The sequence below is a fragment of the Athalia rosae genome, chromosome 1 (assembly GCF_917208135.1).
Source record: "Athalia rosae chromosome 1, iyAthRosa1.1, whole genome shotgun sequence".
NCBI lineage: Eukaryota > Metazoa > Arthropoda > Insecta > Hymenoptera > Athaliidae > Athalia > Athalia rosae.
Genome location: NC_064026.1, coordinates 13,881,990 through 13,898,183, shown reverse-complemented (window position 1 = coordinate 13,898,183; position 16,194 = coordinate 13,881,990). Strand labels below are relative to the sequence as shown.

Here is a 16,194-nt window from a genome sequence, read left to right as displayed (position 1 = left end):
CCAGATGTGAATCGGAACTTTAACGTACAGATATACGAAGGACTTTATAATCATGAAACTAAAAGACACGGAGTGGTAAAGCTTTTAATTACAAGCTTACCCTGGTTTCTACAATTTCAAAATAACTCAACTTTCTGCAGCCGGTAGAAGAAAAAGAAGAAAAAGAAGAACAAGAACAAGAAAAGAGGAAGAAGAATCCAGCAGACGTTAGAGCTGTACCAACAGATTGCAACGGTGTTTTCAACACATTTGTATGTACATAGGTATACATATAGTTTCTACTTCAAAACTGAAAGTTTCTATGAAATTAATCCAAGTGCTGTACAAACCTCGAAAGTTTACAGTGATCGAGAAAAAGTTACCGAATCCGACTTGCGATTAGCTGCAGTTGCTCACACATCTTTGATAGTTTAGCGCGGACGTCCACCTGCCATCGATATCCTCGATGACCTCGATGATCTCTCAAACTATATCTGAAACTATGTATACTCCGAATTCCGAGCAATGAATTACTTCAAAAATGTTGATTGTATTCTAGTTTTGAAAAATCAAGCGAACGACGTACACATAAATTTCCGTTCTCGAGCACCGACTAAACCGTCCCTAGTCGGTTGGGTTATACGGAACGTTGAGAGCGGAAGTATCAGGGATTGTTAAAGCGAAGAAAGACTAGGATCCGCCGGCAAATACGGGCAAACAAATGCTGTTTATAAAACGAATGCTCGCGTTGTCGGTGGAATTCTCTAAATGCCTGCAGAACCCGAGCCCGCTGGTGTACGCGGGAGTCACGTGTGTTTTATGAGGCACTATTATTTCTGTTACAATACGAGGAACTCGTGCGTTACTTATTCGTGTGGCAGTAACGCGAGGTTGCGTACGGTATTTTCACCGTCTCTTTCTGTCTCTCCGCTACTGTAACAACTTATATTAATCTTCGGTTTCGAACAGAAATAGAGGGAGAAACCGGAGATACGCAAAGCGGAAAGCACATCGACTCGCATTATAAGGAATTCCGGCCCCGTCCCTTCACGCTTTGGAAGCCGAAGAATATAATCCAAATTGTGGAGAAGATTTGTAAGCAGCTCTTGCGTCAGTTAGTTTGCTTACCCAACATTGTTCCGGACATTACAGATGAAAATATATTATTCCGAACTCGGGTGATGTACGTTGTGGAAAGGAGCCGCGGGTGCAACGATAACTGGTTAGTTCTGGGTACACACGGGCTTATTTGGAAAATAATAAAAACGTACGTGTTTGTAACACGAGGATCTCAGGGGGAGAACGGAGTTTGCGCTGCACTGAAACACCGCAGAAAATAGCCGTAAGAAAACACACCGCATGAACGATGCTTGCGCGGTAAACATACTCCAGTCGAATTAGACATAAATTGGTTCAAGATCGAGCAACCGATCTTGCACTGATCGATGAGAGAGTGTTTGAAGTACATGATTCGCGAACGACAAAGTCGCAAGTCAATTATTGAAAGAATTATTTGAACGAGTGCGAAAATTTTTCTTTTCTTTCTTTGTTCTCTGCTCGTTCATTGCAAGTCGACTGGTGAAGGTGCAGGGGTACAAAGTCCATAGGAAATAAGATTATCTCAAAATACGCTTTTTTTCAAATTTTGACGCTTTTCAAAAAACAAATTCGTACCTAGTTTACTGCGCAAACTTCAGGATATCATGGTGGAGGTATAATATACCTACGAAAAAATCGCTTCGGATCTCATGTCTAATTTGACCGGACTAACATTGCAGTTTCGAATTACCAAAGATATTGGTCTGCGCACGTCGTTCGAACGAACAATCTTTCTCCGTACCTCCAACGTCTGCGAACTCCAGTTACACAAATGGAAATTTTGCTGATAATAAAACCAGCTTACGTTTGCGCCATAATCGAGTGAAAATTATGCGCTTTCAAAGATCGGATGATATTCGGCTTCCTTCGACATAGGTATGTACGTACGATGCACCGTACGAACGTAGGTGAGATATATTTAACCTGTTCCCAGTTACGTTTCTCCTTATTTTTCCTTTTACGCGCCCGTTATTATTTCCCCATGAGAGAAACAATGAAGGTTGCAAAAAGCTTTCAAGCAACGGTCGTTTATTAGACAGTGGATCTGGTAGAACACGTGATAAATAACAAAATGATGTATTTTAAGCGAATAAGGATTCGTGAAATTTCTCAACGGGAAATACTTGAGAACGTCCATTGGATATACCGCTTGAAACGTCGTTTATTTTGGAGTTGACTTTTTTCTGCATCTTCGACTGCAGTGCGGAGCAAAAGAGAGAGAGAGATAGAAAAATATAGTTTCGAAGGTAAAACTTTCTTAGAACGTGATTTCTGCGCTGGCCAAAGCTTGGTTATCTAAAGTTCAAACTTCGCTACGGTTTTCTTAGCACTTCGTATGCGACTCCGCAGAGCAAAGTCCGCCGTGAAACTCTTTCTCCAGAGTGTAAGTTGTTGTCCCACCTTTGAGTCCTTCAAATTCGCGAATACGTTACACAGGTTCCACGACCACCACTCGGAATACCCCGATGGAAATAAATTTTACGAAATTCTCTTCTCTCGAAGAACTTGTCATTAGAAAAGCAACGAATATATTTTCAGCAGATTGGCCGCTCTTGTAATTGTGACCTAACTGCACCTCTCTCCCTTTGCACCCTCTGATATTCCCTACAGATTCGCTCAAATGGCGTCTGTAACAACTTAACCCAGTCTACCCTACGGCTACGATAAAAAATTGAAAAATAAGAAAAAATAATGTAGTCGGATTTCGTGAAACTTAACGCGAAGTTTATCCGTCATCGGTGTATGACCCGTGTCATAGTTCGACGGGCGCGGTCTACGTGTTCCAAAAACTCGGATCTCCTCTTCACCGCAATCATTTTCACCGGGCGAATGGAAAATTTCTTCGCCCACGAATGGCATTCAAATATTTTATACACCGTTCATACGCGGTGATGGTATAAGTATATACATATGATCGATAAATATACAGCGATACCGTACAAAGGAGAGACAATCATGGCCCAAGCTTAACACCCTCGGGCTGATCTCCGGACCCGAGTAAACCGGGAGATCTGGTTGGTATGTGCGCAACCGAGTGGTATCGACACGGCGAATCTATGGCTATTAAATGCCCAGAGAAATAACTTTGTGATTTACCGTCGTATCCCGCAAATCTCGTCGCCGGTTATCCGACAGGGAAACCCTTCGTTGCACCAAATCACCGTTACATACGCGCACGCAAACGTACGCAGAAGTTACACGCACACTTAATGCGCGTATATAACACACATAAATTCGAACTAAGAAATAAGACAGCATTTCCAAAGTAGTTAACGAATTTCTGGTTCGCTACTTAAATGGAAAATGGCGTATGTAACGTAGATTGCTTTCTAAACTAATTGAGTAGGACAGTCGCGGGTCAGACTTGTCGAGTCTATAACGACCAGCGAAGCTGGTTAATAGACGAGCCGCAGGAGGTATATCTATATGTACATAAGTATATATAGTATATACGCTTCGGCGAACATCCAGGGCTTCGCGAGTCAACTTGGAGGGAAATCTACCCGGCTATTATCATTACTACCGTTATTACTCAGGTTTTTAAGATTATTAAATTTTTCTCCATCACCCGCCACAATGAAAGAAGTTGCGCGGCGCGTTATTCGACCTAATCAAACCGCATGCTTCAATGATCCACGGACGCATAGCAGAAATTTGAATTTTTTCAAAATCGCGTCAAAGACGCCATAGTTCGAGTGATTATTCGGCGTGATTGTCTACTGGATTCTGCATACGTCGTCGTCACGTAACGTCGGTTCTAGCCGGTATGTTCGAAATTTATTTTCCGAAATCGACATCTCGAGGGTGAGTTATTTGGGTACAACGAGAGCGGCTGTGCGTTAGGTGTACGTACGGTAGCCAACGTAGGAACTCGAATAGTCGACGACATGTCCAGTTTTGTTGAGCGAAGTACTTCAGGGAAAGATAAAGAGGCTTGGATGCAAATGTGGTGAACGGTATACCGTCTCGAATGAAAATGGGATATACGAACACAATTACGAGATCCGTAAACGTAAAATCTGCTTAAACTGAGAAATTCACAGTTTTTTTTTTTTTTTTCTTTTAAAAGAAGTTTACCGTTATATGCAAGTATCTTATTGTGTTATTATCATTTTTCTCTGTCGTTGTTAGTTCTACCTACCGTACGTGCTAAGATGAGGCTCGCGCCAGCATGTGGTGCACCGTGGTGAATCTGAAGAACGAGCGATCCTTTCATTAAAATATAAAATAACGTGATAAAAATGTATTCCATGCATACGCAAGCGTATTCTGTTTAGCGTGTATACCTTGTCTGCTTTATAGAATCTCGTTATACTTTATTCCCGAAAAAAGTTTTCCTCACTTTTTGGCTTGGACCGTGAATTAGATATTCGCGAAGCGGGAGCGCTTTTAATGAACGCCGCCCGACAATGGGGAAAACTTGTTCACGGTAATCACGCTGGTCTCAGAATTTAATCGATACCGATATTCCGATCGCCGTCTCCCTCCTTCTCTCTCGCAAGTCGTATTTGATGTTTCTTTTTTCCCACACGTGCGATAAATTGATATTCTCGCAATTATGGACAAAAGCGCGGGCGTGATCGCTTGGCAAAAACGACGTTTTCGACGATCTCGGGTCAACTCATAGATTCAAATTGAAACGCGTAATCCCACATAACGAGTACGTGATAACATAGAGCTTAATCGCGGTACTTATTCCGTCATACGTTCTGGAAATTAGCTTCTATTAATTTGATCAGTTTTGTTTAGTTTGGCGGCGCATGTAATCACATCGAATTCCTCGCGTGATTTCTGAGAACCGATGAGATCGCATCCGCGCACGAAACGGTGTGCAATGTTTGATAAATCTGTTACCCGGTACCGTACATTCTACGGAGGAATATTCTCCGTACGCTAATCTGATAATTAAATCGAGATTAAATTTCCACTCGCGAATCAAAGTGTACAGGTCCGTCATTTGACACGAGGTATTCACGTAATGGCAAAAGAAAAATGAACGCGAACGAAAAAATACTACAAAACATATTATAGTATGAGGAATAAATCACGTCCAGGATAAACCCCTCATCAACGTCAGTCCATAAGAAATAATATCACACGAGACCTCGCTCCCCACTACTGTTTTTACCGTCGAATGTACACCGGGCTTCTGTCGATCCTCGTTACGCTGAGAAGTACGCTGGCGTTCGAAAAAACATTGAAAAATGCACGAACGAAGAAATGACGAATATCGGTAAAACCATACGATGACAAATAAGCGGCTAATCTGCATACGCGTGAGATTACGTCGAAGAGCCCGAGTGTCCGACGTACCCATACGCGACGGCGAAGAGTCAAATGTTCACATATCTCGCAGTCCCGTCAGATTTTTTCAAAGTGAGATGATTTGATTTTTACGAATCATAATTTTGCGTCAAAGGTTCTCGACGATAAAGGTGGTCGTCGTATCGCCGCTACGAAAGAGAAATAAAGAAAAGAAAACAACAAGAGTAAAACAAAAAGCGAATAAAAATCGGCGAGATTTGCATAGGTCCACGCACGAGTGACCACCTGAGCAGGTCTCGTTGCAAAAAGCGAGCGTGTCAAAACCGTTATAATTAACTCGACCCAAAGCTAAGCCCCTTGATTTATATGCATATATATAGAGGTTAATCCTTCCCTCCTTTTCCGCCAGCCCCTCGCTCCTCTACAACCCTGACCGTCCTCTTTTCGGTGGAAATATATACATATGTACGTACGTACATGGGTATGCCGATATACATCGGCATACTTGGCACATGTTGGTGATGTAGTGAATATACCGTTGTATTTCTGTATAAAGACCGACCTACGAAGCGCGAGTGATACCGCGACGCGACGCGACGTCGACGTCGACGTTTTCCTCACTTTATACTACAGGGAGTATCTACCTGTATAAGGTTATTTACGTAGTATACCGTAAGGGCATTAGGCGGGTCTCGCCATGCAACTCGTAACACCAGCTATCCTAATGAATGACGCCATGCTCAATTTGAGATAACTTTCCGCATAATACGATTTCACGCAAACCCTCAGCCCTTCGTATATTTCCATCTGGATATTTTTGGTAGCGGCGACTATAATACACCCGCAAAAGTACAAGATGTACATTTACAGATGTATGAAAGAATTATGTATGTATAAACATATCTATATCGGTACGATGTTTCCATCTAACATTTTCAGAAGATCAAATTGTAACGATATCTGACGCGATCGCTGCGTCCCCAAGAACCTGAAGCAGAGTAGAGAATTCGCGGGTTAAGTTTAACAGCTATTAGCTTGCACTCGGAGAACCTCTTTGTACGCAAAGCTTGATTCGGACCATACGAACGACGTTCCATTACAAATTAACATCTAGTTACGAAGACAGATAATTTTTTCATCCGATTTTCATTGCATGGAGTCAAACGTGTTGCCTAGCTTTGTTTGTTGTTCCAATCACCGTTAGTCGTAGCCCAATTCGGTCGATGGATACGTGTTTTTTGGGGAAAAATCGCCAATATCTTGCAAATGCTAGTTTACAACTGCGAACACCTCTTATCCAGCATTTGGACTGTGTCGCTGATCTTGAAATTGTTCGATTATTATTCTTCAGATGTTTTGATTGAGAAAATAACGTGGGCCTAATTCAAAGTCTGTAGGAACTTTTAAATCTCTATGGCTGCTCTTTTTTATATCCCCGGTACTTTGTCGCGACAAAATGGGTGGCGGGAACGGTGGTTGTGACGGAGAGACAGTGTTACTTGGCGGCCCCTCCTCAAAAGAGGGAAAAAACCATCGTTCGTTGCTTGAACGGGAAATACGTGGCGCGCGCGCGAACTGTACGTCGGTTCGTTTCGGCTGGTGTGATCCCCTTGAGAGCTTTCATTGAAATGCACGCGATAAAAACTTCTCGTTTCAAGTCCTGTGCCGTTGCGAGGATACAGCAGACAGGGGATCACGAGCCGCCTTCTGGGTTTGCCGACGTGTTTCATTCGACATATTCGATGACCGTATCGTGAAATATACAAACACTTGGTAGCGGCGCTAACACGGCGTGAAAAATTCTGAAAATTAACAGAAAACTAATAGTTCATTTTTCAGCCGATCGGGGCATATTATCGTTATGATAACGTCACATGACCCGCTGTAAGTTGAAAACGAAGCGGTTAGAGCCAAATGACGGGTCATACTACGTACTAGACTGAGCTCGACGTTTGACGTATAATAATCTAGCGGGTGTCGGACGACTGAGTAACCTGAGGCGCAAACCTCCCGTAATCTCCAGAGAGTCTGGCGTCTTAACCGGAGCCTGTCCGAGGCCAGAATATTTCTTATTAATGAGTTCTGCGTCGCACATACCGATTCACGTACAATCACGGTTGTACACCTGTACGTACACGCGCTTCACGTGTACATCACGTGTATATTATGCTACGGTGTACGTGTGTACGTACGTAGCGTACGTGGCTCCTGTTATACTTCCGCGTATAATACCTGCGGCTGTATGTCAACGCCTTCGGTGTTACCGGTTTGACTATGTATAACGGGCAACGAGGTAGTAAAGTGTCCTTCGCCCTGATTAAATCATGGATTCCCGGAGTTGGTAGAATTACGAGGTGCGGTTGACCACTTCCGCAAATGCACCCATCTAGTTCACGGCGAAGTAATAGAACGTAGTCATTTTATCGTTTGTTCACGTATTATATTCATTCTCTTCTAGTCAACTAGTTTCCCGTCGGAGTGGGCGGGACGTAAGCGTTGAATTAATTTTGTGGTTTGGGGGAGGATGATGTTTTTTTTTTTTCTTTTTTTTTTTTTCTTCTCTCCAGGTCGTCATTATACGTCAGGAGTTACACGATCTTTAATCTTTAATAAATAGCATCGGGGTAACCTCTGCCGCTCTGAATCTCTATAGGTACGCAGCTTCCGGCCGCGAGGATTTTCCACCAACTATAACAGTGTTCCTTTTACTCGGAGCCATTCACATCTCATCCTATTCATTTTTATTCAAGCTCACCATTAGTTTCCCGAGATAAAGACTGCGTGTCATTAAGCCACGCCACTAATTGGGTTAATGAGGCGATGCAACCTGCTGAGTCAAATCCCTCCCTCCCTCCCCCCCCCCCCCCCCTTGCCACTCCGCCTCACATATTATACACTTTCTGGGACACTCTTCTGCCGATCACCGCGACACGATAAGATTATCAAACTTTGGACGGACGAAAAATTTCCGAAAGTTTCACCTTTTTGTTTTTAACGCCGTCCAAGCGTGAATCGATCGATGTAGGTCTGAAAATTTACGGAGATAAATTATTTACACAACATTTCACCCGTCGTCTCATGCAGGTTTATCCTCGGGTCTGGCCATCGGTCGCACGCTTGATAGCTCGGTGTTGTTTCTTTGAATTTTGAATCAAAGAGGTCGAGTCGACGAAAGAGAATTAACCCAGGCATCGTTCAATGTGAAATAAGTCGGTAATTGTTTTTTTTTTCCGGTTCGGTAGAATCGATGGTCTCGATTCGTCACTTGTGGCACGTGTAACGAGAAGATCAGAATTCTCGTGCTCGAATGGATCTACTTGACTGAGCAAAGCGAGTAGCAAGTGGGTTGGCTTGTCTTGCTCTCCACTTCCTATCATTCCTGAGTTATCTTTCTCTTCTCCTTTCCTCACCTCTATCTCCTGACGCCCGTTTCTGACTCCCTTATTTCGCTACGCGGCAACCGTCTCTGCTCCCGTGCGCGGTATACGTAATTGCTCTGATCAAAGTCACCTGTTTGGCTAAGGAATATCTTCCTCCCCTCCAGTTCCTCTCCCTCGTCACCCTCTTGCCGTCCCTATAGGAAACCTTCGCCGTCGCGATTCACGCTTACACCAGTTTCTACCCAAGTTTCCTTCCAATTACCAAGCGAACGGTAGCTTGTTGGATATTTGCAACGAAAATCGTAGTGGTTCGCGAAATGAATTCACGTGAGCATATTTTGCGTAACTATTTCGAAAAAGTTTCACAGACACATGTGACTTGACTGGACCGAGAGGCACGATAAGTCACGTTACGTAAAATACATATTCGCTGAAACTGTACCTATCTAACAGACGACCGTGTACGTTTTTTTTTTTTTTTTTCTACCCATATGATCTATGTATGACCGAAGCATTTCTGCCCCACACACTATGGGTATACGGTTTGGCTATATTTACGATTCCCGCAAACGTTATCGAATCAATAAACCCGTCGCAATTGATATGGCTCGTCCCGTTCCGATTCGCCAAATCAATTTAGATGCGTTTACGTTGAGCTCGATGCGGTGGTACGTCAATCCAGGAGGAGGGAGAATCCGAAAAAAGCTGAGTGTAAATTAGAAAATGGCTGTGGCCGTTTCCGAGAGAAAAAAAAAAGAAAAAAAAAAAACAATCTTCGTTCCAATATTTGATTCGAAAATTCGGAAATATTGTCGGATAACCCGCTAATGGATTAATCCATTCATTTCGATCGATTAAATTAAAAATTGTAGATACTTTGAACAACGGATACGGACGGATAATTTAAACGTCGTATTTTCACGCCGCGCTGCGACGCTAGGTATTGGTGTTCGACTGGTGGATTGAATCGAGGCAGCGCGAATATGGTTGAGAGATGAAACTCCTTTCGTATTGTAATTCAGAGTCGTCGATCTGCGATTGCTTTATACATATGGATTGCATGGAAGTCTTCGTATCGAATGGACCTCCATAAGTCACAGGGACTGGCCTTCCATTGTGTTCGAAAGTCGGATTACAATTCAACGCGTTTCAATTCAATTGCGTTTTCGTCTACGCCTGTCGTAAAATCAAGACATCTGCTGCACTCACTCGTCTTATGAACTGGGCTTTTGGTCCCTCACAAGAGAAAGTATAGGTAGGAGTTACAATGACCAGAGCATCGAGCGCGCCCTACTTCTATTTTTCCTCGAGCTACAGCCCCACTGGTAATACAGAAATGATAAATCTTCGTTTCATACGTTATTTCATCTGTAAATACAACTCTTCCCCGATTAAGTTACGAGGAGGCGATTCCTTACGTGACATATCTTTCGAAGTTTCAGATAATTTCGGATTAGTTTTTTTTTTGTTTTACGCTGATATTTCCGAAGAGTCCAGACACTTTTGACTCTTTCGAATTTCGGTATACGTGACAGCCAGCCGCGAACCGTACGAAACCGGCGACCGATCTCAAACGAGGAAGACGACCAAATCGGGAAGGGAATGAAAATTACGTGAGATTTGTTTTTCTCTTTTGACGAAGTCGAGCGAGGGTTCACACCGTCGTGATCGGCGGAAGGTGAGGGGAAACATGTGACGCGCGAAATCTCCTCCCTTCGGAGTACCGTGTCGAGGGCTTCAACTGCTCAGTCATATGCGTAAGACATGAATATTCAACGGTGCTCCAACGAAAAATAAATAGACATCACGATGAGAAGTGTTCCCGAACTTCAGAGAGTAGCGTGCACGGAACGTCAAAGACAGATTTTATTCATATTATTCGTTGAGAATTGAAACGAACGCACTTTCTTTACCGTCCCCCGACCAGCTTATTTGCGTTAGTAATTTACGTAGGATATTCGAAGACTCGTCAGGTCGTACGAAGTAATTCGTATTTGACGTATTTTCAATTCAGTGAAATAAATTTCACAACGTATGCACTTGTGGGGGAAAAAAGTAATTCGAGAAATAATCAATCGTCACAATTTTTCGCCAACTTTATTCGATGGAAAAAACGACCGAGTATCGGAGATTCGCTTAGCTTCGGTATTTTTCGGTTAATCGATCGCATAAATCGAATTGATCTCTGCGAATTACCTACCGAGTTAAATTGCCACTCTTTCTTATATATATATATATGTATATATAAGTAGATTGAATCGCGACTTACAGCATGGTTGACCCGGTTCGAATTTCGACTACTTACTCCTTCCATCGCATCTCAGCCTAGCTGATAAATTTTATTTCCTTGTTTCTCGCTCGCTGCTAACAACTCCAATTGGATTCAATTTCAATTGGATATAATTTCCGTATTTCGTAGATTCGAAAGACCCTGGTATATCCCGATAGACGCTTATTAATTACACCCGCACCTTTTAACCGAATTTTTACAGCGGTTACTCACGCCGGTGTCGTCGAAAAATTGAATGGACGCGATGGAAAAGCTTTCGCCTAATCGAAAAGCTATAGCGTACACCTATATATATAGGTATACCCGATATACACCGGCGGGATATGAGATAACGCGTGAACGGACACGTGGGATTGGATTACGTTAAATCGATGATAACGCACACGAGGTGCGCGCTGCAGATCGATAATCCTTAATTTTCAGTGCACCGTGCGCCTTTTCAAAGCTAATTCAAAGCACTCCGGGCCATGATGCGAGTAAGCGATCACGTAGCGTGCATGAAAATTACGGGGCGTAGTTGATCACGCGATCGAGTTACCCGAACACGTTGCCCCCGTACCACATACCCGGTAGAAGTTTCGATTATTATATACATATGCATAGAAGATTGAAACCAAAATTCTTTCAATTAAACACGGAGCTTCTCTTATCATTTTTTTTTCTCCTTCTTCTATCCACACCAACTAGTACGGTCGAATTTGCAAAATTTCCAGTAATTTACCTCGGAGATATCCAAGTCATTTGGGACAATTGAGATACCGCGAACGCTGTGGTGCATGACTGTCCATTCCGATGTCGACTCTAGGTATATACAATCGGTCGAGTGACGAAGGACAGCTTTTACATCCTGTTATTTGTCAGAGGATCGAACGATCCGAGGGAAGTCGGTATAATGGCACCGATAATGAGCCTTAACCACGATCATCCATCAATCCGGGCGCGCTCCAGCCCGGAGCATGTAAGACCGTCGAATTCCCAACTCTATGAACATCCGAACGACCGACGGAGTAGTCGCCTCCCTACAAGCGTAGAAGGGTTTCTTTTTGCCTCAACGATCGAAATACATCGACGTCAAGCGGGAAACTATTGTATACGCTCCGAGGACACTTCGTCACGATACACCGCGCGCGTACTGCGGCAAATAACAATTGGTTGTCCCAACCGAAATTAGTAATATTTTACGAAATCGGATGACAAGTTCGCGCGGAGTATCGTTACTACGACGTATAATTTCAATGATTCTTGGAATACAGTTCTACGATTTTACCGCACGTTTTCAAGTTTCTCTTGTCCGTCGGTAGCTGGTCGTTGGGTCGCGTGACCGGATGTGCTCGCATTATTCGAATTCACAGAGGTGTAGAAGAATTCCATGCATATATCATCGCAACACCTGGATTCATTTCACTTGATACATCTTATGAACTGTACAAGCATATTACCCCTTCTCATATGGTATCCCTGTCTTCGATCTATGCGGTGAGAGATATACATATACGGAAAATTGGATTCCGCGGGTGTTTGGTATGCCAGTCTAACCGGTTGCATGGACGAGAACGTGCGAATACAGCAGACGAGTAAACTATACCGGAACCTATGTCGGATATCTGGTACCGCAGCGCCGACAGCATTACGTGTTATACGTATAGTATACCTTACATCTGCATTAAATCATATCGGACTTTCTTGGATATCTCGCGATCATTCCGTTCACGAATAAAAAATGCGTCTACCTGTAGCGATACGTTATTTCGCAAGATGGGAAAGAAAAATAATTGAGCTGATGTAAAATGAGAAAAGGATCACGGGCCATTGGTGATCCGTTGTGCGATTTCCCGTCCGACGCATACGCTCGGAATAATGCGGGGTTCTCTTTTAATTCGCAAAATTACCTATACGTTGTCCAGAATTCTTTGAAGATTAGCTGAAAGAGGCAAAGACATTGGTCCGCGACGAAGCGCGGATAAGGGGGGGTTGGCTGGTAATGACCACCGAGGAAAAGCGCGGAGGAGGCTGTGTTATCTCGGTCGTGGAACGGCCGGCCCCATCGACGACCTCCGAAGATAAGAAATCCAAAACCAACCCCGGGTGGATCTTGTCCCCCCAGCGACGCTGCGCCTTTTTATATATATATATACATATATATATCTGCCTCCGCGGTATCCCAGAGACCTTCATTTTTCATCGTCTAACAGAGAAAGATGGTCCATTCGAGTTGAGCGATAGACTTGAGCCGCTCTTAATTTTTCTCCAGATCCTGAGCTTCGGCAGAATCCGGTTCGCGTGCGCAGGATCTTTTACTTTCGCTCTTTAAATTTATATGCATAGCTTTTTGTTCATCCTTTTAGCCTCATCTGCAGTATCCACTTTCTTATTCGCTTTCATACTTGATAATCAAAATACAAACTCGTTTATACTTTCGACCTATAGCGGTAAACGAAATTCCTCAATTTTCATGCCAAAATGGCACGACTATACAGGTGAACGTAGGTACGTAGGAATTATCGAATTTTCGACCAAGAGACTGCGTACGCACGTAGGCAATAGATGATGCACGTAACTATACGTACGTGTAGATGTGTCTATGAACGTGTATAATTTGACAAAATGTGTGGGAGGAAGGATCCAATTATGGAGCGCTGATCGAACGATTAAGGGACACGTCCGGCCAGTAGATACCACTGACTCGATCCGCGTAACTCTCGACTCTACCGTTGAGCGAGCGATACACCAGCTCCGTCCCCGCACCTATACGAATCCCAATTTGTCCAGCCCCAACCCCGATATAACGTACGATATACACTTTCTCGTCTTACGGAAGTAGGTTGCCCGCGATGATGATGTATCAGCGGGGAACTTTACATCGCGACCGACGAGACGATGATTATATTACGGCTCGGAGCGAATTCACACCTGAGACGAAGCAGAGTGCTTTATAAAAAATAAGGAAATAAAAATAAACGAAGCACGTACGCGTGCTCGGCTTTGGACTCGTACGCTCTACTGCAGGTTTTCAATATTTCACCGAGTGAACGATGAACGCATCGCTCGAAATCGCTTGTCCTGACCACTGCTAGGGCGGGATATTCTCAATCTCCTGTCCGTGTAATGAATAGATACCATTTTTCTCTGTAGCCGGTCGAAAGTACGAAAAAAAATGAAATTATTGAATCTATTGCATCGAAAAAAATTGAAATTTGCGGCACGAGCGAGGCGAGTGCTGCTGATCGCGGGGCACGCATCGATTGAAAAAAAAAAACTGATGTAGACAGTTGAACATTTTATGTGAAAATTTTTTGAAATTGAACAAACATGAATATTCTTACATTTAACGAACAGGAACATTTATCACATGAAACAAGTATGAACAATTTTCAAACGTAAAATGCAAATTAACAAATTAACTTACAATTGTACTGCGCACATTATTTATTTTTTTTTTTTTTTCAATCTTACCAGGGTCACATGCATAATAAAAATTGCTAATTATGTCACCATGAAATACGCGGTTATTTCAAATGAATTATGTGGATTTTCATCAACGGAAATATACGATGCTGAGTTTCTACCTTCGATGCGTATTTTCAACAGAGGTATGAAAAAAATTTCATACGGTAAGAAGGCGCGACGGTGTGTAATTTTTGTTCGGTCGTACCTCGGATTTGAGAGGAGATGAAAATATTTTCCGCAGCTCCGGTGAATAGTTGGAGAAAATAGCTCGCCCGGTCGGCTACCGCCAGCTTATCGGAGATAAATGACGAGAGCGTGTTTCCGTTTGTTACAGGGGTGGACAAGGCGTACGATGCATAGAGATGTTTGGTCGGCAGGCGGTCGGGATGGCGGTAGCGGTAGCGGTAACGAAAGCTGGGGGAGGTGGTGGACCAGGTTGGGGGGATTGCTGGCGATGGCGATGGCGATGTCGTGCCTCGTTCCGGCGATCCCGGGCGCTGAGGCGAACCCCGATGCCAAGCGACTCTACGATGACCTCCTCTCAAACTACAACCGCCTTATACGCCCCGTCGGCAATAATAGCGACCGACTCACAGTCAAGATGGGCCTCCGGCTCTCCCAACTGATCGATGTCGTAAGTAGACTTGTATAATTTATGTAATGCACACACAGTTATCCGCGGTTATACGTCCCCTCGTTATCTTCATCCGCCTCGATCCGCGACAGCCCAACATTTGCCGTGCATTTCTTCGAACTCATTGTTCGAGCCAAGTTTAAATTTCAATACATATGGACTTTTCCGAATATAAGACCGCCGCGACAGTTTTTGTTCCTCCGATTGTAATCGAGTGAGTTGGCTCGAAGTGAACTTTACCCCTCCAACATCATCGAATGTTTCTAGTCCGATATGATTACGTGTCAATTTCGTTTTTTCCGTTACAGTAGCGTTCTGAGAAAAATTCTCAACCCGGCATCCGTCTCGACTACGGTCGTAGGCGTTGCGTGAGAATTCTTATTCTCTCAGATTCAAATTCCTGGGTACGGATTGCATTAGAATAGACGATGAAATAAATTTTTTATTCTTGATCCCAAAGAGCTGAAAATTGGCGATCACTCGGTCAATTTCAGAGATGGATCAATTTTCCTTTCAGAATCGAATTCCTGAGGTCAAAATACATCAGAATAGTGTCATACGATCAATTCGCGAGAAAAAAAAAAATTTGGCCCCAAAATCCCCAAAGGGATTTGAACCTGCGCAAATTTATCGATTTTTGGGTCAAAAATCAACATTTTTTTCTCCCGGGTTTTCCATGCTATTTTCATGTATTTCGATCTCAGAAATTCGAATCTGAAAGCCAAAATAATCTATCTGCGAAAATTACCGAGTTATCCCCGATTTTTCGCATTTTTTGGTACAAATTTGAGGATATCTCGAAGAGGAAGAATCTTAGCTCCGTTTGGACAACAGATTCGTGTTCCTGAGGTCAAAATACATGAGAAAAGCTCGATACGATCAATTCTTACACTCTCAGATTCGAATACCTGCGTACGAACTACCTGAAAATAGACGATAAAATGAATTTTTTAGTCTCGATCCCGAAGAGCTGAAAATTGGCGATCACTCGGTCAATTCCAGAGATGGATCGATTTTCCTTTCAGAATCGGATTCCTGAGGTCAAAATACATCAGAATAGTGTCATACGATCAATTCGCGAGAAAAAAAAAAATTTGGCC

At 43.2% G+C, this 16,194-nt stretch overlaps 1 protein-coding gene across 1 annotated transcript in view; it reads left to right on the top strand.

Annotated features, from left to right (window-relative positions):
• The window catches only part of LOC105683196 (acetylcholine receptor subunit alpha-like 1), a 143,993-nt gene that overhangs the window by 44,287 nt on the left and 83,512 nt on the right, over positions 1-16,194 (top strand). Inside the window, exon 2 of the mRNA XM_048649125.1 lies at positions 14,795-15,094. Within this exon, the coding sequence (XP_048505082.1) occupies positions 14,813-15,094 (282 nt within the window). The 5' untranslated portion in view covers positions 14,795-14,812. The remainder of the gene's footprint in view (positions 1-14,794; positions 15,095-16,194) is intronic.